General features: G+C 35.0%; 1 protein-coding gene across 1 annotated transcript; it reads left to right on the top strand.

Annotated features, from left to right (window-relative positions):
• The first annotated feature begins 3611 nt into the window (after positions 1–3611).
• LOC110870506 lies at positions 3612–6681 on the top strand. Its single transcript, XM_035976762.1, has 12 exons — positions 3612–3700; positions 3841–3893; positions 4502–4569; positions 4653–4712; positions 4786–4944; positions 5045–5371; positions 5469–5579; positions 5737–5805; positions 5874–5930; positions 6010–6200; positions 6366–6414; positions 6569–6681. The coding sequence occupies exons 5-10, from the start codon at positions 4840–4842 to the stop codon at positions 6181–6183; spliced, it is 843 nt and encodes a 280-aa protein (XP_035832655.1). The 5' UTR covers positions 3612–3700; positions 3841–3893; positions 4502–4569; positions 4653–4712; positions 4786–4839; the 3' UTR covers positions 6184–6200; positions 6366–6414; positions 6569–6681.
• Positions 6682–26692: the final 20011 nt, after the last annotated feature.

Genomic DNA, 26692 nt, shown 5'->3' with positions numbered 1-26692 from the left:
TCAATAGTGGTTGCCTTCAAGGGAGTCTTAGTAATGAAACCACTGTCCAACTATAAATCAATGGATTCAACAGTTGTAGTGGCTGCTCCACTTGAATTACCCCCAAGAGTTTCGTAAAACTTAAGGGGTGTAGCCTCCTCAACTATTTGGGGGTTAGCTAATTGGATAGGTTCAGACACAGTCATTTGTTGGGTTATACTCTCAGTAATGTGTTGGTAAGAGGGACTGCTTTGAGTCTGAATACCAATAGCTTCAAACTGTGGTAATATGGTTGGTGGATTAGGAGATGAAGGTTGTGGTGTTGAAAGAGACATTGCTCTGGGAGAAAGGCTTTTAAGCATACTTTCAAATGAAAGTAATGCTTCATGATGTGGTGTCCCTGTGATTACAACATGATCCTTTTGTGAGGATTCATGAGGAGTTTGGCTTATGGATTGAGATCTTTCCACATGTTGTGAGGAAGTAGCAGCAGTGGTTTCAAGTGACATTTGTGTTGTCACTGGGTTAAGCTCTGGGATCTCAGCTTCCAGATGACCCGTTTTATTGGGTTTGGTGGGCTTTTTGGATTTGACAGTTGTTTTCTTTTTGGTTTTTGCTGGTGTGGGTTTCACAGTAGTGGTTGTGGTGTTATGATCACCAGGAGCAGTGGGCTCACCAACAGAGGTTTGAGGAGCAGATGTGGACTCATCTAAAATTTGCTCATCCCCCTTTGCTTGTGTTTTAGAAACATTTAAGACGAGTAAAAGTTTCAGAAGTTAGACTATTTATTTTAAAAGTTGCACCTTGCTCAAAAGCCTTTCTAGAAACATGTTTTTGTAGGTAGTACCTTAATAGTCTAGGATACATAAGAAAAGCAGCATTTTTCCCTTTTTCAATGTTCTTCACATTTGAAACCAGATCTGAAAACAGTGCTTGGGAGTAGTTAAAATCAGATTTTATTAAAATTGCATACCCCAAGTACTGGATTTTTAAAGGTATTTCATTGAAAGCAGTGGTTTTAGCAGAAAGACATGTTAAGAGGGTATAGAAAAAGAATTTCTTTGGGGTAGAAAATTTGGTTTAAACATATTAACCCCTTTTAACTGTCCATCATACCCCCTCTTAATCAATTCTGTATGAAGATCATTTTTAGGAAAAGATGTCTTACCTGCCAAGTCGTTTAACCCAAATGTTGTAGAAATGGTGGTTGGGGTTATTGCTACAAGAGTACCTTCGACTTTGAAAGTTATAGTATAGGGCACTTTCTTTCGTTCTTCAACTTTAGCATTTTCTCAGAAATCACAGAGTGTACCTTGATAAATCGGAGCATTGGCAGTAAGAATGCCTTTATACTTTGATGATGTAAGGATGTCAATTATTGAGTGGAAAATGGTGTTTTGTTTGGTTTTCTAAAAAATGGGGAGGTAGTTATGAGGGTTTTTTATTGTCAGAGCCATGGTCGGAGTCGGAATTTGCGAGAGGTTGAAGAAGAAATGATGAATAAGAAGATGGTAACCGTTTTGGAGAATTTTGAATTCAATAAGGCGAGTAAAAGCTCTGTTTGGGGATAAAACAGAGTTTTATAAAGTGAAAAAATGACTGCTGACGTAACAGCGGTTTCAAAGATCTGATGGCTAACATTTGTCCATGTGGCAACCTCTGTTGGAATAATGGAAGACAGTTGTTTGGGAACCACCGTTAGACAATAACAGTGGGTTGGGAACAGTGAATGAACAATGGCTGGTTTTAGTCTATCAGTGGTGGAGACCAACAGCTGTTTGATCAAGAGTGGTCCATGAGCAGTGTTTAATGAAATTGTAATTTGAAATTTTTTTAAAAAGCTATGTAAAGGACAAATGTATTAAACACACATCTGAGTCAATTATTTTTATGTGGGGTATCCATTTTAATTTTAGCTTCAAAATGAAACAATAACTAAAACGTTTAGGAAAATTTAACATGCCAGGTATAAAATAAATAAATAAATAAATAAATACTAAATTATTAATTTAAGTCGGGTAAGAAAAGAGGTTTTCATTTTGTAATATCTTTTACGTCTAAAAGTTAATTGTCTAATTTCTTTTATATGTACCGATTGTACAAACCATCAGGCCTATCTTTTCTCTTCTTTTATAATACATTATAAAATAAAAATTATTATTGCTATTCAATATAATATTCTAATAGAAACGAGTATTTTGTTTGTGAGATGTTTAAGCAAATTAGTAATATGTTTGAACATATACTTTAAATTAGTAAACATAAGTTCGCTAATGATCTCTAGATCAAGTGGTGGAGGGCATGCATTTCTCTTGAGAGATGCAGGTTCGACTCCCACTTGGTGCAGAGTGAGGCATTGGTGGGCAATGATAGGAGACCCAGGGAAACCTGGGTTGGATCCTTGAGCCAAACGGGTTTTACCGGTAATATCACCGTCGTGCCTACGGGCGGGTGGGTTAGCGGGTTTTCCCCGGAATTGATGGTGGACTCGGGTTACTCTCGGAGTACTCCATTTGTCCAGTGGGTACCCTGTGAGTACTCGGGATTGAGTTTGTTGGCCTTTAAAAAAAAGTAAACATAAGTTCAAAGATATATTATTTTCAGGTATAAGAAACGCGTAATAATATATTATCACGTATAATAATGCCTTACAATATTTATTATATGTATTTAAGGCATCACTTAATTTTGAAGATTCAACGCTATATATTTAAGTGATAAATATTTATTATGAACCACTTTATTATATGTATTTACGTGATATATATTATTTAAATGGAATTTATACACAACAATAGAGTATATAAATTCTAAGTAGTTAGAATTTATAATAATATAATTTGATATTATTAATACCCTATAAGTTAATACCTCCATTTATGTAATATTATACTTATAGAACTTAAAGGAAATTAAATGTTATAAATTATCTTAGTTGAATTTCATACGTATCTAAATTTATATAGTTATAAGAATTTATAAAACTATATAAATTTATAATTTATGTTCTATATAAGTGTATAATATTAAGTAATATTAATATAAATTAAGAATTGCTATTAAATAATATAAATATTATTTAATATTTATAAATTTATGCTTAATATATAAATTCTATAAATATTACATTTCTATACAAGAATTGAATTCAAGATATTGTGTTATCACTACACTTAAATACAATATAACTATATTAAATTATAACTATATTAAATATATAAATTCTATCCATATTTTGATAACTATATATACTTAATAAAATATCTATTTAGACTTATTTTGATAGTACTTAGATGTTTTAGTAATATAAAAATATATTTTACTATACCTTAAGTTCTATTACGTAATATCTATATATATTAATAAATGAGATGATGTGAGCTATGTGTCCTTGAATGGTGAAACCATTTTGATGATGTGGCAACCATTGGTTTAGTGGACTTTGATTTTGGGAGGGAATTGGTGTAATTAACTCTACACAAAGGAGATTTCACAAAACACAAACCAACTTATATGGTTGGACGCGGGATCCGGCATATATTGAGTCGGACATTTTGGTCTCACATAATAACCCATTAACAATATGGATATTATATAAGGTCTCTCTCAATTATTGTACCCACAAAAAATCTAACCTACACCTTCTTTCTCTCTATTCTCTCTCTCTACCTACCGACTTTGATCTTCATATTGAATCAAGAATCTTTCAAAGAAATCTAAGGTAAAACTACATAATCAAGGTTAAATACTGTTTATTTAAGTTGTTCGATCATCATTTGAATCACCAAAAATTTAAATTTTGTTCTTGATCTCCGTCTCCGCAGATGCTTATGTTTGTTGTTTTGCTACTTTTTTTTGTAGATCATTACGCATATTGAGAAGATATGTAAAGTATATTAAATTGTTATGTGTTTGTAAGTGTTTAATCGCAATTATTAGTGGATTATTTGTTGTTGATGTATTTATTGAGTGATGTTGTGTATTTATTGAGTGATGTTGTTACTGATTCTTTTGTTTTGGTTTTTCTTTTTTCATGAAAAACCCTAAATTTTATGCCACTGTCGGACTATCAATCTTGGTCGAACATGTTACAGGTAATTTGGTATTTTGATTCATGTTTTTCCTATTTTTTCCCTTATAATATGTTTCATCGTTTATGCTCTGTTATTTTTCAGTTTCTTTTTTTGTTTGTAATAAATTTGTTTTGTATTAAGCCTCAATCCATTAAAGATTATGCATTTTTTTAGTGTCCGGTGTGTTTTGATTGTGTCGATGATGATTTACTGTGTTCTGATAATTTTTCATCCGGTATAATGTTTTGTTTTCGGAATATTGATTTTGTTTCTAAAAATAAATAGTTTTTAATTTTTTTTTTTTTTGAAACCGTTCCTTTTTATTTTTGGATTTGGAAGTTTCTCCATTGACTACATTAAGTTTTAAAGCTTATTGAGGAATATTGATTGTTTTTCTATAAATACTTTACCGTTTCATTTTTTAAAAAACTTTCATATTTAATTTTCAGATATGGATCCCATGAACAACAGTCCTTCATTTTTAAAGCTAATTGAGGAAGATGACCTGATATTTTTGGTACATTTATTTGTATTCTAATTACTAATCATATTTTAAGAAAACTGATCTTTGTCTGTTTTTATTTTGTTTTAAACTCATAGCAAATACCTAATGACTTTGCTTCAATCATTTGGGGAGACCAACCACCTTACAAAGATTCAGTTAAGATTGTTGATGGGAACAAGTTATGGAATGTAAGATTGAAAAAAACTGATGTGGGCCCTGTTCTTGCAGATGGCTTCACCAAAGTTGTTCGGGACAGTTGTATAAGAAAAAAAGGACTACCTTATGTTTCAGTCATTGGGTCCATCATCATTCTTTCTAATGGTGTTTAAATCATTTGTTCATCAAAGCTGTTTTATATCCCAAATCACACCTGACGAAGACGTTATTGTAAGTAGTATTTTATACAATCAGTATGATGAATAATGTTTTCTTTCTGTATATTGGTTTTTAAATTAATTTTTATTTTTAATTATCACTGCCTATGCAGGTCATGGCTGATGAATTTTGGAGGCAATTTTATGGGAAAAATTTCAAAGGTGGTCAATCAACTCTTTGTTTAGGAGATAGATTTTGGAACGTTAAGATGGACGGATTAACTGACAGCTGTGTTTTTACTCATGGATGTTCTGAGATGGTAAATGATCTTTCCTTAGACAGGCGATCTACCTTTGTCTTTTCAATGGTTGGAAATAAAGTTTTCGAGCTTTTAGTGTTTAATCATCAAACCGGTACTCAAATTCAGAACAACAGTGTTGAGTTAGTTGTTTTGGATGACTCGATCTATGGTGATGATGGTGATGATCTGGAAATTGCGGTTAGAATTATACATCTACACTATTATTTAGTTATTAACGCGAGCTTACAAGTAGATCTTGAATTTAACACATTGTTATTTTTTATTTTTTTTGTAGTCCGAACATAAGGAGAAGTGTAGTACTGGCGTAACTGACTTTCAGGAAGGTGTTGTTGTGAAATGTGAAGACGACAAATTTCAGTTGGCAACTTTTGAGTCTGTGTTCAATGTAAGTTACTATATTTTAATCTAATTTATTAAAACTTATCAAAAATATATTTATCGCGAAGAATAAATCCCATGTATACCTGCTAACTTAATTACGATATAATCCAATTGCATTAATTCATTCTATATTAATGTGTTTAATGTTTTCTGTTTTTTAGGTTGATCCTAAAGGAAAAACAAATGTTTTTGTTGAAGACCGGAGTCTGTCCTCCATTGTTGTTTCTGATGTGAGTATTTCTGATAGAATTTGTTTTTCAATAATCATACTTAATTATGTATTCATTTACCTGTTTAGGCCATGCCGAAATGTAAAGTTGATGTTGGTCAATTTGTCGTACCGAAAAAGAAGAAGGTATTGTATCATATATAAGTTTTTTACTTTTTTTATTTGTTATACAAACAACTAATTATTAATTCATTGAACTTATTAGGCCATGCGGAAATCTAAAGTTGTTATGTTGGTGTCCGACGAGTCTCATATCGCTCATCGTACACGTTCAAAGTTTACAAAGAAAAATGAATCCGTGGTTGTTGATAGTATGACGCCTGCTGAAACCACGTCTGTTAGATCCATCACACACACTTCCGATGTTGTTAGCCATTAACGTTTTACAAGCAAAAGGTCCAGAACATTTTCATTCATGGAGTTCACCAAAGTCGCTGAAAACAGAATAATATTTGTTTTTATATGATTGTATTTCATATATTTTATTCAAGTAATAAGCATATATTATAAATGAATTTGATAATTAAATATTTTTTTATTTCTCATCGTTTACATTTTCAGGTCATGGTTGATGAATTTAGGAGGCAATTTTACAGCAAAAATTTCAAAGGTGGTGAATCAACTCTTTATGTAGGAGATAGATTTTGGAACGTTAAGATGGATTTATTCTTTGATGTCTTCAAAAGTGATGTTGTTACTAATTTCTACTATTTGTTTTTTTTTTTTGTTTTTTAATGATAAACCCTAATTTTTTGCTCTTGCAGGAGTCTGAATTTTCCTCGAAGAATAAGAGGTGAGTATAATTTTGTCGTTGTTTTTGTGTTTTTTGATTCGGTGTAATTTTAGGTTTCATTTTTTATGCTGTTGTGTATAATTTTGTTAAATATTTTGTTTTTTTTTCAAATCTAACTATGATATTTTTTAAAATTTGAATATTTTTTATACAATTAATATGTATTAATTATTATCAATCCATCAAAGATTTCGTTATTTCCTTAAATTTTAGTATTATATGGTTTTCCTAAATTAAGGTATCTATTTCTATAAATAAATGGTGTTACGTTTTTATGATTCCCTTGTTGTTTGTTTCGGTTTTTTATGTTTTTCCCGCTGTTATGAGTTTGTTTCTATAAATAAGTTACCGTTTGTATGTGTTTAAAAACTTTCATGTTTAATTTGCAGCTATTAGCTTGTTTCTATAAATAATTTACCGTTTTTATGTGTTTAAAACCTTTCATATGATTTATTTTTTCGTCACATTTATACTTTATTAATTATAGGTATTGCTGGTTACATCTTTTTCATTATATGTTAATCATCATTGATGAATCATATGGTTTAATCAATGTGTAGAGGCTTGATTAATTTTCCAACAAACTTTTTTTAGATATATATTCTGAGTGTCCTGTTTTTATGATGCATATGAAACTACTTAATAAACTAAGGTAGAAGTGTTGCTTCCACATAAAATATAAAAAGACGGATTTTGGAGAAAGACCATTGCTTTTATCCATTTTGGTTTAAAGTTGCTAAAATTGATAATGATTTGTGTTTGGAAAAAGACGGATCTTATGAAGCTTTTTTTTGGCATTTAACGGTTCCAATTTTCAAGACAATAGTAAGCTCAAAGAAGATATCATGGAACCTTCTCAATGTTTTAGGTTGGTAAGCATGCTTTCACTTATAACCTGTTCATGTTTTTTACTAAGAGAAGATTCATGTTTTATATATAAAAAAACAATGTGATTTATGGGTCCCTGAGGGTGTATGACTATGAGGAGTCAAACTTCCCTCTAAAGTCTGTGTACATTTGACAATGGTAATAGACATGTTAATGTTGAAATGATTGTTCTTATGTGAATGATAAATTGTTTTGTTTTTCATATGATAAATAAATTCTTTCATCATGTATATATATCTCTAACCACATATACATATACCAACATTGTTATATGATTTTCAATATAAACTAACCATGAAATTTGTTGTATATAAAAGTGACTATAGAAACGCCACTGATGGTGTATTGTTTTAACAAGAGTGTAAGAAGATTCATTTGTTGGTTGTCATTTGTTGGTTCTCAAATATGTGGAGACTCAAGCCATTCATGCCTAAGGAGAAATCTATACTTGAGCTAAAATCGTTAATTGAAGCAAGTTTGTCGAACAAGGTACTCTTACTTGAGTTTTGATATATATTTGGTTTCATATATTCTGTTTGTGATGTGCTACCTCTTATTTGTTTACCTTTGCTCACATTTTTTTGTAATTTTCCTTTTTCTTGCTTTCTCAAAATCCCATATAATCTTCCTCTTTCTTGCTTTCTCAAAATCCCAGCTTTGTTTGAAGTAGAGAATTCTATGGCGTGTTGTGTTGTGTTGTGTTGTGTTGTGTTGCACATAGATTGAAGTAGAGCCTGTATGGAATAACTTTTCATAGAGTTGGACAAAGCAACCAAGCATGGTGGCTGAGATAGGAGAATTGGTTCAAATAACAAACATGGAGCAACAGGTTGTTTTGTGTTCGGAGAGGATAGGTGGTTGTGGTCGATAGATGAGACGAGTGGGGTTTCAGTTAAAAGTGTAAAAAGTTAAAAGTGTAAAAAGCTGGGAAGAAGTTGTAAAGGTTTATGACTGGAACAGGTGTGTTCCTAAGAAAGCTTCAGTTTTCGAATGCCGAGCAAATCTGGAACCTCTTACAACTCTAGCAGCTCTAGCAATAAGAAGATTAACAATTCCCTTGACTGTGTTTTGTATTTTGTTTATTTATTTTATTTACCTGAGATCTATTTATGTGACTTACTAAAAACAGGTTAGCCATAATATTTCAACCATATGTGATCATGCATAAACTACCATATGACTTTCATTATTGTATAAGTTATATCTAATGTCATAGCATAAACAAGACATGGTTTGTGGTTATCATTTACTTGAATTTTGTAGGAACACAAAAATTAGTTCCAGATTTGCTCCTATATATAATTTGTACAGTTCGATGAATAGTAACAAAAAAAAATTATGTTAATATGTTAATATTTTTTTAAGTTTCATTTTCATTGTTTATACTATAAGTAATATACGCTTCTAACCCATTTAATTTTATTTAATTTGATTTTTCTTCGATAACTCGCATTCGTTATCTTTTTTTTAAGTTGGATACGCAACCCGAAGAAATTTTTTTCTCCATGGTTCTGCATAAACTTTGTTAAAAATAGTGTTATTCAAGATAATAGCGTGATGAACCAAGTTAAATCAATACTGACATCACTATCAGTATTGTTATAATCGGAACCTATATCGGTAAATGTTTTATGATTAGTATTGTTATTGTTATTTCATTTATACATTTATGATTAGTTTAAATTAAATTTTCCTACCCGGAAGTTTCCGGGTTATAATCGGAACCTATATTTTTAGATCACAATTACCATTAAATACTTTCCTTATATTTTATTTTATCTTTATTACGGTTAGACTCATTTTGAATTTCAGAATGATTTATTTTTAGTAGTTAATTATCATTTAATACTTTCCATATTTTAGATTTTATGTTTATTACGGTTTGGCTCAATTCGAATTTTAAAAATGTAAATTACATTTTATTTTAGTAGTTAATTGGCATTCAATACTTTCCGAATTGACTATATTTTATGTTTATTACGGTTTGACTAAATTCAAATATCATAATTATAATTTTATATTTTGTATTGGTTTAACATGTGATGATGAGATTTGATTGTTGTGAAGAATAAATATAATAATGTTTAATGTCTTATGAAATATTAATATTTTTTTATTTTTAGTTTAATCATATTACGATACTTTTTCCTAAACATATGTTAACATCTAATTCTTAACTGTTGCATACGTTCACAAAATATTTTTTCATTATAATTCAGATACATTAATACCTATAGTATAGATACAAAATACATGACAAGTTTGTTTATAACATTGTAAGACCCGTATTAAATAAACGACAATTGTTTTATAAAAGATGCATTACGTATTACTAATACCAAAATGTATAAGTATAATTCAAAGTTACTTAAAGTTTCACGAGTTCTTAAACGAAGGTCACTACTTAATCGCCATTTGCTCCCTAGCTCTAACTCCATCCATATTGTATGTTAACTGAAAAGGTATTTTTGTAATTTCAAGTTAACAAACAAGATCCAAGTACCCTTAAGTTATACTTGAAACCAAACGATTAAGTTATGCTTATCTTGCTTTTGTATGTTTTATGGCTCTTTACAACTAGGAAAACTTTAAGAAACCGAATTAAAAATTTGTGGTAGAGATAAGGGAAAGAGGATACTTTAGAGGTTAAAAATGTAATTTATTGTAAATTAAATTTTCCTACCCGGAAAGTTTCCGGGTTATAACCTAGTTTATTACTATATATTAAATATATTACTTAATTAGTAATATTTATTACTATAACATTTTGAATTCTATTACGTAATATTTATTACTAAATATATTAACTAGTTGTACACCCATGTGAATACACGGGTTTGTACACCCGTCGATCTTTATGATCGGATATTGGTTTTGGTCAAGCTGAAACATATTATAATATATTATTTAAATTTTTTTTGTTTAGTTACATATCTTTATAAAACAATGTTAAAGACAGTATGTGTTAGTGTACATGTTTGATATAGAAATAAACTAAGTAGTTTATAATGTGCAAAGTTTTTAGCTACATCTATATGTAAAATATGATGTGAAATTATTTAATGAATTCACATTCGCATTATAGTTATGAATTGACACCAACATCAGGCGTATAAATCATAAGTTGAGCTACAAAACATTCAGAAACAAAAGTCCTTTGTCACTGTTTCAAGCCAAATATTGACCTTGAAACCATATTTACAAGTGGCGCTGAATTTCTTGATCTCAATACCCAACCGGCCTGAAATTGACAATTACTATCCCGTAAGTTTCAAAACCACATTGAAAAATCATATATAACAACCTAAGTTTCGAGATGTATTAAGGAAAACCGTTACCTGAAATGTAATCGGAAAGAATGTGATGGCTCAATGATGGTTGTTTTCATTAGGTGCATTGAGACCTAACGTCAAGAATTTAATGGCTTAAGTATAATTATAAGCTTCTTAACGAATGAGACCAAATTAATGTAAAATTTAACCTGATGATAAACAAAAGGCAATCTTTGTATAGTCTAAAACATAAGTCATCCTTGAACATGGATCATCAGCCAAATCAAATAATAAAAAAAAATTATATCCCTGCATCAAAAACAAAATGGATAAATTTAGGGAAAATTGGTTTGAAAAATGATAACCCAACAGTAGAGGATCTCATTCTACAACTCCGATAAATGCAAGGGTGTTCTCAAATAACGGTTCCTAGATATTTGAAAACCAACAAAGATCGACAAATGTAAACAATACTGATTCTGTGGACATTTGTCGGTCTTCAAACATCTAGGAAGCATTATTCGAAAACACCCCTGAATTTATCGAGGCTATAGAATGAGATCCTCAAATACTGGGTTATCATCTTTCAATCACATTTTCACTAAATTTATCAATCTTGTTTTTCATACCTCATCGAGTCAACCTATTCGTCTGCAAACAAATGGAGAAAGCTTGAAGTATAAGATGTACTTAATTATATGGCACCGGATTTTCACTGATTCAAGAATCTCAACACATCAGCTGACAACTCTGAACCAATTTACAAACATCTTAATACCAATCCATAATCATTACCACTACAACAAAACAAAAATCATTACCACAAACAAAACGTATAAAAAAAGATGAAACCTTTATCAAACAATAAATTCTTGAAATTACCAATCACGACTAAGAACAAACATACCAAGAGCATCTTCAGGGATGGAAAAAGTAGCTTATCTTTCTGATTGAACAACAATCAAGAATTGAGAGTAACCACCTGATCTGTAGGAGACAGTTGCTTCAACCTTAATATATTCACAGTCACTCTGTATCAATGGCAACGATGATTCAACCAAATTCACAGTAAACTGGAAACACGAACACCTGTAAAAGAAAACACAGGAATCGGTTACAAACATCAATTTATATGACTGATCTACAAACAAAAAATTGGAAAACTTACCGGCATCATCACATACAGCTAAATAGGCATCTCAGACCAACCAAACTCCATTTTCTTGTATAGATGTAACAACAATTATACACGATCACTTTTCAAAACCTTAATCAACAACACAACGTCAGCGAAGGTAATTGTAGGATCGTGTTGCGACCCGAATGAGTCGATCAGAAGAGGTCTTAGACTGAATGAGAGGCTGAATTCATTGATTCAGTCTTTGTTTAGCTTGTATAATACTAGAATCACTATTAGCTGTCTCTTGTATTGATTAAAACGCAATTACAGACTCGGAGACACTTCGACAGGGCTTCGCCGTCGGAAACAAGAAGGTTACAACTGATTTCGCTTGTATGGTATTTATAGGCAAGTGATTCCGCTTGAAACATCTTCAAGCGGAATAACAACTTCAAGCGAAATCACTTCAAACAGAATAATCAACATGATTTCGCTTGAAATAATTCTTCTGATTTCGCTTGAAATGACTCCATGTCATTTCAAGCGGAATTACCTATAATCCCATTTCTCGTTTTGCGTGCACTGATCTATCAGCTCTAACCTAAGACTCGAACGAAGATGAAGTCGACAGACAACTGCACCAACAGACTCCCCCTTGAATGTTGACGGAATCTTCAGTGAGAGTCTTCAACATGACGACTCTTCAATCTTGACCAGTCTGCATGAAAGATGTTCCAGGATCTATCTCTTTGGCTCTAACCTCGTCAGACTCCCCCTTTCATCAAGCTGGGATATTCTGTCTGGAATTAGTTATCGCCTTGAGAATGCATCCTGAAATTTTCTCTGATTAAGCTCTTCACAGGTTCTGAATCATCTCCTGGCTCCTCGTAGCAACAGGATCAGAAACCTTTCTTTCACCTACACACATCTCATCCATTCATAAGATAAACAAATTTTCACATTTGAAAATTCTATCAAATTTGAAACATTCTAAAATCTGATTCAAATTAATGAATCATCTAAACATTTCAAAATTTCCAATTCAAACACTCTTTTCCAAACCATCAGTTTGTCATGTTTAGCCTTTGAATTTTGAAAATCAGCTCTTCATCATCAGTTGTCGAAAATCTTTTTGGATTTTTCAAAATATGAAACATAAATGCAAGAACAGAATTTAAATGCAGAAATGAAATATGTACAAACACTATTGTGAGTTTGTGTAAGAGGATCATATCAGTTTATGTGACCCATCACTAGCACCGTTAAGCTTTTAAACATTTTCAGTTCTAAACGTTTCACATAGATTGACGATATTGTTGTCCACTTAAGCTCAATCTAAAAACTTTCGAAATGCTTTCCGATACGTTTAGGCATATTAATTTTGCACTAAGTTCTTTTGGACCCCACATTCTCAGTATATCCCCTCATCATGCAATACACTGACTCAAGTAACGCCCTTAAACTTTGATCAACTGTGATTTGTGCGAAAACAAAACAGAATGTTTAAACATTAACAATCAGGTCGATACTTCCGTATACGCAGAGAAAGTCCAATGTTTAAACAAAATAAGGAAAATAAAAACAAGTTGAAATTGTTTAGGCTTTAACCACCAGTTCGATACTCACGTATACGCAGAGGTGATCCGAAGCTTAAACGAAACACCAAAGAAAATAAAACAGAAAATTTAGGCACTAGCATCCAGGTCGATACTCACGTATACGCAGAGGATGTCCAATGCTTAAACAAAATAAAGAAATAAAACAAGTTTAAATCTTTGCAAAAGAAATATACAATCACAGTGTCATTTTCAGCAAAGTTGTGAAAGCTCACAAACTAAACCAGTTTTTTATGCTTTTTGGCATTCAGCGATTACTGAGCAGGCACACAATCAAGAAGGACAAAACTAAGTACTATGCTTTCAAACATGTTTCCCACTAGAACTAAGCTTTTTTTTCTTTTATGTTTGTATCGTTATCGCAAATCTACTAGTCTAGCTGAGCCTATCGTCACATCCTTAGTGAAATCGTTTATCACTTTTGACATTACATTTCTTTAGCATGCTGTGATAGTCCACTGATTTACTATCATTTCCTCTTGTCTCAACAAAACTCATTTTTAAATTTTTCAATGTTTTTGACATTTTTAACTTTTCTATTTTTTTTAATTTTTACTCCCCCTAAAATCAAAATATGTTTCAATTTTGATTTTCTGGGAAAATTTGAAACAACCTGTACAAACTTGACAACTTGATGAGAATCACTTCAATTCTCCATCCACATGGCGTAAACAATCAGAACTCCCCCTCACAACAAACTATTTTCCCATTATGATTTCAAAACACTTAAGTTTGTTTTAATCAAAATGGTTTTTCCAGAAAATAAGTTTTGTTGATTTTATCACATGTAGGATCGGGGTCATCATATCACTTTGTTTTTAATCACTTGAATGAGGATTATATCAAGTTCAAATTAATGACCTTGATTAATCACTTGTCGATCGAAATATCACCGAAGTGAATTTCTCAAGAAATGTGCCGATTCATGTTCCACGCTTACCAACCTGGGAACTCCGGCAAGTCAGTTTTTTCATTTAAACAAATTCACCCAAGCCTGACGGTCCTTGGGCACTTTTGAATTCTTGTTCAACAATGGTGGAAAATTTGCATCATCCATTGTTAAACCTGAATTCTCAACTTTTACCTCAGCAAATGGCTCTTCTGGTTTTGATGAACCAGATTCATAGCCTGAACATGGCTCCTTTGACTTTGTCGAGTCAAGAACATTGCCAACAACTGGCTCCTTTGTTTCCGGGGAAACAAAATCATCACCAGGAAGTGAAAATTTCACTTTCTTTGTTTTGTTAATCTTTTGATTAATCACTTTCTCTTTCTTTAATACCCCGTTAGTCCTCATATTTGTATCTGATGAATCCGTTTTGCTAGACTTGTCATTCTTTGGAGAGCAAGACGATTTATCAGAACTTTTATCTGTTTTCCCAGTTGTATCCGAGGACAAAATCCTTTCGAGATACTCTCTCGCTTTCTTCTTCTTCTTCCTTAGTCTATCTTTCTACCCTTGTGAAAGCTTTACTTTCGTTTCTGGAACTTTCTGTTCCTTGGGCTTTTCTTTGACTTTGACTGATTCCATCACCCTTTTCTGAGATGCAGCCCTCGATCTTTCATTTAATCTCATTGGGCAATCTCTGGCAATGTGACCTTTGATTTGGCAGTTATAGCATCTTCTCGTCTCATAACTCCAATTCTGGCAGTTAACAGCAATATGTCCTTTCACACCATAAGTGTAACATACTCTGTTATCGTACCATTCACCACTTTCACACCAAATATTCAGATCATAGCATTGTTTGCCTCTGTGGTAGACATCACTCCTTGGATTTGGCTTTGAAGTTCTATGGTCAAACCTGCACCACTCATTACCAACTGTTTTTGAGTTTTCATTTTTCAATTTTTGTGATTTTTTATTGCGATTGGATGATTGATCTGATGAGCTTTTATTTTCTTTTTGAATAATTTTCTTATTTTTCAATTTTTGTTTTTGTTCTGCATTCTTTTCCAAAGGTTTCTGCTTTGAACATTCACCTTTTTCTGTAGAATGCAAATTGTTTTTCTGAAACTTTTCTTTTAATTTCAAAAATAATTTCTTTTTCTCAATTTTTTCATTTTCATCATCAGATTTCTCATCGCAATCTTCAATTTTGACTTTGTCAAAATTTGTGACATTATCACTTATTGGAACAGAATTGATCGGTTTTGGACAAAGATGATTCAGAAATTCTAACGAGGTCACAAAACCTTTCAATTTCTTTTCAAGCTCACCAATTTTGTTCCTTGAATTCTCAGCTTCATTTTCAAGCTGAGATATTCTTTCAAGATGAGACTTGATTGTCTTTTCATTTTCAATCTTAATGTTTTCAAGAACAGACTTTTCATTTTCCAAAACTTTTATCTGTTCTTGAAACTTTGTTTCATTTGCTTTCAAATTTTTGTTTTCAAGCTTTATCCAGAAATCTTCATTTTCTGATGATTTCTTTTTTACTTTCAAAATCTTTTTCTTTCTCTTTCAAAACCTTGTTTTCCAATGTCAAACTGTTTAAATCACTTAACAGTTTGCCATTTTCTGATTTCAGCTTCTCACAATTTCCTCTCATTTCAAGAATCTGTTTATCATCTAATTTCATCTCATTCTTCAAGATCTCCAATGCCAAACTTTCCGCATCTTTCAAGAGTTTGTCATTGTCATATTTAAATTTGTCACATTTAGAGCACACTGAATCAGAATTCAAAGATCCAAGCTTCACAGATTTTTCATTCTTTGGAACTTGCTCTGTCTCTGTTTTGTATGTTCCTACACAAAAGATTTTAACGAAATCAAGAGGATTCGCATTCTTATCAATATAACAACCCCTCTTGTTATCATATATCAAATCCTTTTTTGCTATCCAACATACGATAATTCTTCTGTTTATTTCATCTATTATATCTAAATTCATTTTATCTAGATTCATTTTTACTTTTTCCATCAATCCTTTCTTCTTTTGATAAATTTCATAACTGTGAGTTTTGAGTTTGCTGATGAATTCTTTTAGATGTAATTTTGAAAAATTTGAATGCCCTTTTAAATTTTTCAAAATTTCAATCCATTCTACAGGTAATAAATCTGCAAACTTTGCTATCTTTTCTTCATCAGACAAAAATATCTCATGATACTTTAATTATTCAAGTAAAACACCATATCTGTTTTCTAGATCATCCAATGTTTCATTTTTCAAACACACAAAATATTTAAACCCTTTTACCCAACTATCCTTTCTCACATTTCTATAACTATCATCTATAAACCCTCGATACCAATCATTAAATTTTTCAAGATAATCATTTTCTTTTTCGTCAAACATCTTTGCCATTTTTCAAACCAACCTCAACAAATTTCACACAACACAAACTTTCAAGCGAAATAAATGTTTTCAAGCGGAATACACTATGGAGAGGAATCACACTTTGAAGTGGAATAACCCTTTCAAGGAAATTACTTTTCAAATGAGATCACTCAAGCGAAATAACAACTTGAAGCGGAATCAAGTGTAATTTCAAGCGAGATTACGTTTTCAAGCAGAATCAAACAACTTTTTCAAGCGGAATAGCTATTTGAAGCGGAAACACTGATTTCAGTTGAACCATCTCAAGAGGAATCAGGTGTTTTCCAAGCGGAATGCCTTATTTCGCTTGAAATTACCACTAACTTTCAAGCGGAATCACACTAACACGTTCAAGCGGAATAAGGTTTTCAGTCTATTTTTATCAGTTTTAGGCCGAATTTTGATCTCAAACTTTCAAGGGTTTGTTAAAACTGTATTTTACACGTTATATGTGAAAATCAATCCATTTTAACCGTGAAAACTTGATTAATTTTGAAAAGAAGGTGAAGAAATCAGAATTTTCCAGCGAAAACGAGCTAAACGGTAAGAACTATTCCTCCTGAGCTCTGATACCACATGTAGGTTCGTGTTGCGACCCGAATGAGCCGATCAGAAGCGGTCTTAGACTGAATCAGAGGCGAAATTCATTGATTCAGTCTTTGTTTAGCTTGTATAACACTAGAATCACTATTAACTGTCTCTTGTATTGATTAAAACGTAATTACAGACTCGGAGACACTTCGACAGGGCTTCGCCGTCGGAAACAAGAAGGTTACAACTGATTTCGCTTGTATGGTATTTATAGGCAAGTGATTCCGCTTGAAACATCTTCAAGCGGAATAACAACTTCAAGCGGAATCACTTCAAACAGAATAATCAACATGATTTCGCTTGAAATAATTCTTCTGATTTCGCTTGAAATGACTCCATGTCATTTCAAGCGGAATTACCTATAATCCCATTTCTCGTTTTGCGTGCACTGATCTATCAGCTCTAACCTAAGACTCGAACGAAGATGAAGTCGACAGACAACTGCACCAACAATAATTGATAGTGAAGTTGCAAAACATTTGCAATTTCAGAATGCAAGGCTCAGATTATGAATAAAGATGATAACACCATAGCTGCAAGAGAGGTTGCATGAACAACTGCCATCCTACAACCTTGTCATACCATAATGTTATATTCATCCAATTTTTACCTAGATCTACAAAATCATCATAGCCTTATTTTGAAAGGACTTTTGTCAAATGCACTTTGCATTCATTTTTATTCACCATCACATTCAACACGAAATGATTTACTAAACTATACAAATGATTGCAAAATATCAGACCTCGTGTATATTCAAGCCGACATTTCCTTCAACGGAAACGCATCTAAGTTACCATAAAGTGCCTGGAACCCTGGCTTACTACCAAAACCCTCTGTGGAAGCTTTGTAAAGGAAACCCTAGAGTTTGAATCGAAATCGCCTGTGATGAAGAATAGAGAAGAAAGAGAGAAATGTGCGCTATAAGTTTGAATCGAGAAGAAAGAGAGAGTTGAAATGATTACTTCTGATGTGGATTAAATAGCCAAACAACTCCCCATGCATTTTCAAATTTTGCCTCCTAAAAAAAAGAAAACTTCTTCAATTTAATAACAAATAAAAAACAGATTATATATACATAATATTATAAAAAATTCGGAATTATGACATCAACGGAGTCAATGTGGCATACCTAATATAATGACTCGTAAGCAAAGTGAGATCATGATCTAAGCTCCTTTAATAGATAGCAATAGATAGATAAATAGATATATCCCCACTCTAGGAGCACCGTCAAACATAGAATTCTTGGAAAACACCATAGTTTTAGTCTCAGGTGAGAACCATCTCATCAACATCATTGACTGAATATCGCGTGCTATTAAAAAACGTTGTCATAATCATCGGCCGAACATGGATTACAGCGAACGCTACCTAGCACAGCCGCGAACTGCAGCCGGATTATTAGGATCTGAGGCTCTCATAATTGTGCTTGTTTGTATGAATTGAACATTTCAAAAGATATAAATTAAGATTAAGTGCAGCGGAAATGAAAACAAACTTTGTAAACACAATCAAAGAGAAAATAGTTTTGATAAACACATGCTTTTCATTGAGTCGAAAGATTGAAATACAAATCAAATGATTACAAAGCATGCTTACAAACTAAACTCCCCCTCAGCCTGATGCTCCAAGGTTGATTGCACAAGATGAAAGGATTGGACTGGAGGAGAAGAACCCACTCAGTCAATCAAATGTAACAGTATGGGGTACTGTTACATTTATAGGCAAACCAAACCACTGAGACATCTCAGCTGACGTCACCATGAAAGTGACATCTAACAAACTAACAAACTCTATCTATTGTTCTATAACTACTGACCATACAGACACTGGTCACATTCTAATCACTGATGTATAAACACTGATTCTCCATTCCACTGATGTAGTCAACCACTGTTGTTTGAGCATCAGTGCTTTCTTCAAAGGGTGATCAGACCTTGAATGGGTAGTGCTTTAACTCTTCAGCAGTGCTTGGATTCCATTAGTAGATTGAGCTTCAATCTTTATGCTTCATCAGTGCTATGACATAACAGTGGTTTACAAGATCAGCAGTTGTTGATAAGGGCAGTACTTGGAGCATATCAGATGTTGGAGCCACTGTCAAGGGGAAAGCTTAATGTAAACAGCTGCTTATGACTAATCCACTATAGTGATCCGGTTTTGGCTTTCATTATCTGTTCCTCTGGTAGGGTTCAATCCCAACAATCTCCCCCGGAACAGATAATGCCAAAACCCTTTATTATTCTGGATTTTTATTTCTCATCAGAAGTTCCTTAGCTTGTCTTTTAAATTCCACTTCAAAGTCCTTGGAACTTGAGTCATCCTCATCCCTATACAGTGTAAGTTCAAGAAGATCCTGCAAATCTTCAACACCAAGGCCTAGTGCTTGTTTCCTTGATATGTACTTCACTTCTCCATTGGATCTGACCAGGGTCAATACATGGGTCTTTTGATCAGACACCCATTTTAGTACTTTTGAACCCTATGGGTTTCTTGGGAGAGATTTATTCACTGATGAGTTTGGAGATATTGGCGTTGTGAAAAGTTGTGAACTTTCAGCAGACATTTGTTTGAAGGCCATTTGATGACATCATTTGCTGCAGCTATATCTTCTGCAGTCTCTTTTTCAATCTGCTCTTGTCTCTTCTTCTGATCTAGCTCAATGGCTGTCATGTCTGCTGAAGTGTTTGGTGATGCAGGTTTGGTTAATACCTTTTTAACAAGGTTTTGAAGTTTCACTGAGCTATCTTCTTTTAGATCCATTTTCTTGATGGCTTCTGTAAAGTACTCAGCTTCCTTTTCTTTTTCTTCTTCACTGGTCAACAGTTTTCCCTTTTCTTGGTTTATCACAAGTATATGGGTATCTGCTGATGTGATCAGTGGTTTAGGAGCACTAATCTGCTGTTCTGGCTTTTTGTAGTCAGGCTTCTTTGGAGTGTTAGAATCTGTCATCCTCCTTTTCTTCAGCCTTTCATAAGCCTCATCGGTATACTACTTTGTCCATTTTGCTATGGCTGTGGCAGTATCCACCTTTGCATCCACCAACTCCTGCTTCTTTCTTTTATACTCAAATGTAAGGTCAGCAATGAGCTTTTTGTATTTGTTCCAGTTTGGAGCTGTCTTCTTCTTGCTTGAATCATTTTTTATTCTTTCAGTTATGTTTGCCTCATGCTTTAATGCAACTATTGGCTATTCTTCAAACTATTTTTCTTCAGCTGGATAGAATTTTTCTTTCATGATGTATGCAAGATATTCTTTTCTCATTTCTTTTCGTAGATCTGCTTTGGGTGGTAAATTTGACATTTCTTTGCTCAGATCACTTGCATAGTCTTCCATCTGTTTGACTTTATTGAGCAAGAATTCCATTTTTTCAGAAATGGCTTCGTCAATTTGATTTTCACATTCAAGTTTGGCTCTTATCTTAGCCTGCCTTGCTTTGAGCTTGAGATATTCATCCATATTTTCTGGGACCAAGAAGCCTATGAGAGAAGGAAATCTTCTTTTTGAAGGATCATCCTCAGTGTAGAATTGTCTCATCTCATTTTTTATAGATTCCAGTTCCAGTGGATATTTCACAGCAATAGGATCATGTTTGTCTTCATCTGCCTGAGTTATTTTTCTTTTTCTGGTGTAAAGCCTTTTTGGAGAAAGGGGTTTTGGTTGTGATGTAGAAGTGTTGAGAGCAGTGGTGGATGGTTGACTAACAGCTGTTGGAACAACTGGTGTTTCAACCTCTGTTGTTATTACAACTACTGATGTGTTAGTAGGTGTCTTCTGCTTTTGAGCAGGTGTTGAAATGGTAGTGATTTGAGTGGTGGAAAGTGTCTGACTAACAGTTGTTGGAACAACTGTTAGTGCATGCATCTGTCGACTTCGTCTCTTATCGAGTCTTGTACTAGATAGGTTAGATCAGGGCACGATGTACAAGAAAATAGGTTGTTTAAGGTTGAGAAGTATGTGATTTCGCTTGGGAAGTAATTCCGCTTGAAATGACCTTGGTCACTTTCAAGCGGAATCACCACACTTGTTATTTCGCTTGAACTGCTATTGGTGTATTTCAAGCGGAATCAGATGTGTATAAATAGATTAGAAGCGAAATCAGTTGAAACAGTTCTTGAAAATCATACCGAGGTGCTGCCGGTTTGATTCTTGATTGTAATCATTGTTAGATCAATCTAATCAGTGTTTAAAGTGAAGAACAAGCTGTTTCTAAGTCTGTTTCTTGTTTTCCGCACCTGACACAGATCAAAACTCCTCTGAACGACTCGTTCGGGTTAGATACACGATCCTACAAGTGGTATCAGAGCTCAGGAGGAGGAGTTCTGCAGATTATAGCCTGATTTCACTGTGTTTTCTGTCTTCTACACATTCTTTCTTCAATAGAACAAAATTTAACGGTCAAAATCGGATCAATTTTTCACAGATTGTGTAAAACAACATTTTAACAAAGCCTTGAAAGAATCAGATTAAAAATCGACTTAAAAAGTGGTGAAATGGACCTTCTATCAGATTCCGCTTGAACGAACTACAATCTGATTCCGCTTAAAATCTGTTATTCCGCTTGAAAATTTCAAGCGAAACCTGATATTTCGCTCGAAAGTGTTGATTCCACTTCAAAAGGTTATTAGTGATTTCGCTTCAAAGGGTTGCCTGGTTATTCCGCTTGAGATTTGCTGATTCCGCTCCAAACTGGTGGTTTCGCTTGAACGATATTCTGACTATTCCGCTTGAAATAGTATCTTGGTATTCCGCTTGAAAAGAAAAACTGCTTATTTCGCTTGAAAAGGTTGTTTAGTATTTCGCTTGAATCTGATTTTGGTTATTTCGCTTGAACAAGAATCATGAGTGAAGCGTTTTACAACGTGTTCGCCACATCTCCGACTACTCCGGCTGTCATTGCTCAAAACATGAATTTGGAAAATGAAACGGGAACTACCCAAAAACCCCCGAAGCTAATGAGCATAGAAGAGTATTACGGATGGAAAGATAGGTTCGAAAACTGGGTAGAAGCTAACCATCTGAGATCATGGGAGTGTATTTTGAAGAGATATGTTCTACCTCGTACTGAACTACAAACTGAAAAAGAAATCTCTGAGTTTAATGACAAAGAACGATAAATGTATAGAGCTGAAAAGATGATGATTAGTCTACTTCAACAAGCTATCAAAGAAGACATCTTCGTATTGCTTCAGCACGACAAAACTTCAAAGTCAATTTGGGATGCTCTTTGTGACAACTCGTATTTCGAACCTGTCCTTGTGTAACGTTACGTGATTATGTGAATTTTATTTGAATAACATCTTATCCGAGTTTTGTGTGAAAATGTGCATGAATGTTTATATGTTACATAACCCGAGTATACAACCCACTTGCCTACGCAACCCATTCGGTCCATGTTGTTGGACTCGAGACCCTGGGGCGGCCCAAGCAGGGATTCGGCCCACTCCCTTCTTATACGGTTACAAGCATACACCTTTAGGGTTTGGCTTCCCATTTGTGCAACAAGGAACACACACAATCTCTCTCGATCGAAACTATAGGCAGCCGAACACTCCTCTCTCTCGAAGCTCTTGTTCCTTCGAAACTATTCTACCAACCGGTTAGTGCTTTCATTGTTATCTGGCTTACATGTTGATATGAATGATTATGTGTTGATATGATTATTAATGGGATTGCATGATTAGTACCGAAGGAATAAATATAACCGACGGTAGGTGTATGATATGCACGGTTTCGTTAGGGTTGGAGACATGGACTTGCTATCTGGGAGTGCTGGAGTGGTCATGGATCGTGGCTTTTGATTAAACAGTTGACTTGGTGGTTCTGAAACTTTAAACAATTGGATATTATTTCACTTATGCTTCCGCTAAACATATCTTTTGGATTTAACGTTTGGAATTGGACTTGCTTGGTTAATTAATGACATGTTCATTTAAATACTTGGGTGGTTCAATGTGATTGGTGGCTCGTACTCTGATGTGTCGCACCTCCCGCGGTGTTTCCGCTTGTGGTGTTTTTTGGGGTGTTACAGTTTGGTATCAGAGCCACTGGTTATAGTGAACTAGGTTTTAAAACGTTTTTGTAAAACCAGACTATAACCGAACACCTTCAAAAATCGATCATGACACTCAGCTCCAGATTGCAAGGTTCGTCTCTCTTACTTTGTGCATCACTTGTTTAGCAATCACACACTCACAACTAGCATGGAATGAAACGTTAGATACTATGGTAACTTGATAGTGTGACACTACTCTTTGAATCATATGAATCGTAGCCTTGTAATACCACTTGTGTGTAGATTGAACGGGGGAAACTTCAAGCGCAAGCTAAGAAGCTCTGAGATGAACATGCAAATCGCCTTATTATTATGGGTGCACACTTAATAATAACATGGGGTGCATGCAAGTCCCAGTGAGGCTTATCGAGCGTGAGAAGGGTTCTGCCTTATTATGTGTGAATTTGGTAGTACATAGATATCGACACGATACTTGATTTCCATCTCGCTTCGATTTCCTGAATCGGTTCATCTCTATATATAGAATCATGAGTGGACGAGGACACGGACGTGGCAACATCAACATGACTCAGGCTGAGTTGACTGACTTAATCAATACCCGTGTGGCTGAGGCCTTAGCAGCCTATCAAGCTGGTACGGAATGTACCAAGTACTCTTTACTCTTATACCGTGTACACGTCCTTTCACCCCTATAATGTGTTTCCTTTCCTCATTTAGGTCAGCACGCGCAACCCCAACCCAACCAACCTGCTTGTACATTCAAAATGTTCATGGACTGTAAGCCACAGACCTTCACCGGAACTGAAGGGGCTGTGGGACTCTTGAGATGGTTCGAGAAAGCAGAGTCCGTGTTTGCTATTTGTAACTGTCCCGCTGGGGACAGGGTGAAATATGTTGCGGGTACCTTGGCGGATGGTGCCCTAACGTGGTGGAATGCCCAGGTGCAGTTGTTGGGCATCGAGGCAGCGAATGCCACAACTTGGGATGACTTTAAGGAACTGATCAGGGAGGAGTATTGTCCTCGGGATGAGGTCCAGAAGTTGGAAAACGAGTACTATGACTTGAAGATGGTTGGATCTGAAGTCGAAGCGTATGTGAAGCGATCGTATGAATTGGCCGACATGTGCCCGAACTTGTCCCGGCCTATGTCCCGGAGGATTGAGTTATTCATCAAGGGGCTGCCTCCGCGTGTGAAGAGTTTGGTCACTGCAGCCCATCTCAATGATTTGACACAGATTGTTCGTTTGACCCACAAGATTGTGGATCAAGAGGTAGAGAGTAACTCGTTACCACCGCGTGTTTCAACCACTACAGCTGCTGCGCCCACTGCCACTGCGTCCGCTAATGATAACAAAAGGAAGTGGAGTGACTATGATAAAGCCTCTAGCGCGAGTCAGACACAGAAAAGACCAGATAATAACAACAACCGCAGCATCAGCCAGTCATCTTCTGTCAATCAAGGCCAAGGGGGTAGCCAAAGTCAGGGTCAGTATGCGGGGAGGAAGCCACGGTGTAACAAGTGTGGCTATCATTATTTCGGACCGTGTGGTCGGATGTGTAACAGGTGTGGCAAAGCGGGCCATGAGGCCAGGGATTGTAGGGCCCCACAGCCCAAACACCAGCAGCAACAGAACCAGCAGAACCAGAGACAACAGGGACAACCACCCTAGCAGAACCAGGGTTTCAGGAAGGGATGCTATCAGTGTGGGGATGAGGGTCATTTTAAGCGGGATTGCCCTCAGTTGAATCAAAACGCTAACAACAACATCGACCGCCCGAATAACAACAATGCTGGGAACAACAATAACAACAATGGCAACAATGGGGGAAATGGTGCTCGAGGCAGAGTGTTCCAGCTTGGAGCAGGGGATGCCAGGAATGACGGCAACGTTGTAACTGGTACGTTTCCTGTAAACAATCATATTGCTTCTGTATTATTTGATTCCGGTGCCGATTGGAGTTTTGTGTCCCTAGAATTTAGTCAACGATTAGGGATAACCCCAACACCCTTAGAAGTTAAGCAAGTAGTAGAACTAGCAGATGGTAAGACGATAGAAGCTTCGAATGTTCTTTTCGGGTGTAAACTAGATCTCGTGGGTCAGGTATTTGACATCGATCTTCTTCCCGTTACGCTCGGTAGTTTTGACATAGTGGTAGGCATGGATTGGTTGTCTAAGCACCAAGCGGAGATTTTGTGTAAGGAAAAAGTTGTGCGTATTCCTCTCCCCGATGGAGAGTCATTAACAGTTCAAGGACATCGTAGTGGGACGATGGTTGGTATTATCTCGGCCATGCATGCGCAGAAGTATCTACAAAAGGGGTATCCTGCAATGTTAGCGTTAGTTACTAACGCTCAGTCTGAGGAGAGAAAGATCGAAGACCTACCAGTGGTGCGAGACTTCGCCGATGTGTTCCCAGAGGAGCTAGCAGGGTTACCTCCTCACCGTCAAGTAGAATTTCAGATTGATCTTGCGCCGGGAGTGGCTCCAATTGCTCGAGCTCCTTACCGGCTAGCACCTGGAGAGTTACAGGAGCTGTCTAATCAGCTACAAGAGTTGTTGGATAGGGGTTTCATTCGACCCAGTTCTTCGCCTTGGGGAGCCCCAGTTCTGTTTGTGAAGAAGAAAGACGGGTCATTTCGTATGTGTATCGATTATCGAGAGCTCAACAAGGTAACCATTAAGAACCGCTATCCGTTACCACGAATCGACGACTTGTTTGACCAGTTGCAAGGGTCAAGTTTCTATTCGAAGATCGACTTGAGATCGGGTTATCACCAGGTAAGGGTTAGAGAGGAGGATGTTCCCAAGACGGCTTTTCGAACGCGCTACGGACACTACGAGTTTTTGGTTATGCCGTTTGGGTTGACAAATGCACCAGCGGTCTTCATGGATCTCATGAACCGCGTATGTAAGCCATATCTCGACGAGTTTGTTATAGTGTTTATTGACGACATCTTGGTTTATTCAAAGAACAGGGAGGATCACGAGCGTCACCTACGTCTCATCTTGGAACTTTTGAGAAGGGAACAGCTGTATGCGAAGTTTTCTAAGTGCGATTTTTGGATTCGAGAAGTACATTTCCTTGGCCACGTTGTTAATGAAAAAGGGATACATGTGGATCCTGCAAAAGTAGATGCGGTTAAGAATTGGGCGGCGCCAAAGACTCCCTCTGAGGTGCGCCAATTTCTTGGTCTTGCTGGATATTATCGGAGGTTTATTAGAGATTTCTCAAAAATCGCACAACCTCTCACCTCGTTGACACAGAAG

This window comes from Helianthus annuus, chromosome 8, assembly GCF_002127325.2.
Source record: "Helianthus annuus cultivar XRQ/B chromosome 8, HanXRQr2.0-SUNRISE, whole genome shotgun sequence".
NCBI lineage: Eukaryota > Viridiplantae > Streptophyta > Magnoliopsida > Asterales > Asteraceae > Helianthus > Helianthus annuus.
Note: the sequence above shows the minus strand (reverse complement) of the source record. Positions and strands in the feature narration are given on the sequence as shown.

Coding starts and splice junctions, on each gene's coding strand:
- LOC110870506 (XM_035976762.1), top strand. CDS start 4,840: ATGTTTCAGTCATTGGGTCCATCATCATTCTTTCTAATGGTGTTTAAA. Junction 5,372..5,468: donor GTGATGATCTGGAAATTGCG/GTTAGAATTATA, acceptor TTTTTTTTGTAG/TCCGAACATAAGGAGAAGTG. Junction 5,806..5,873: donor CCTCCATTGTTGTTTCTGAT/GTGAGTATTTCT, acceptor TTACCTGTTTAG/GCCATGCCGAAATGTAAAGT.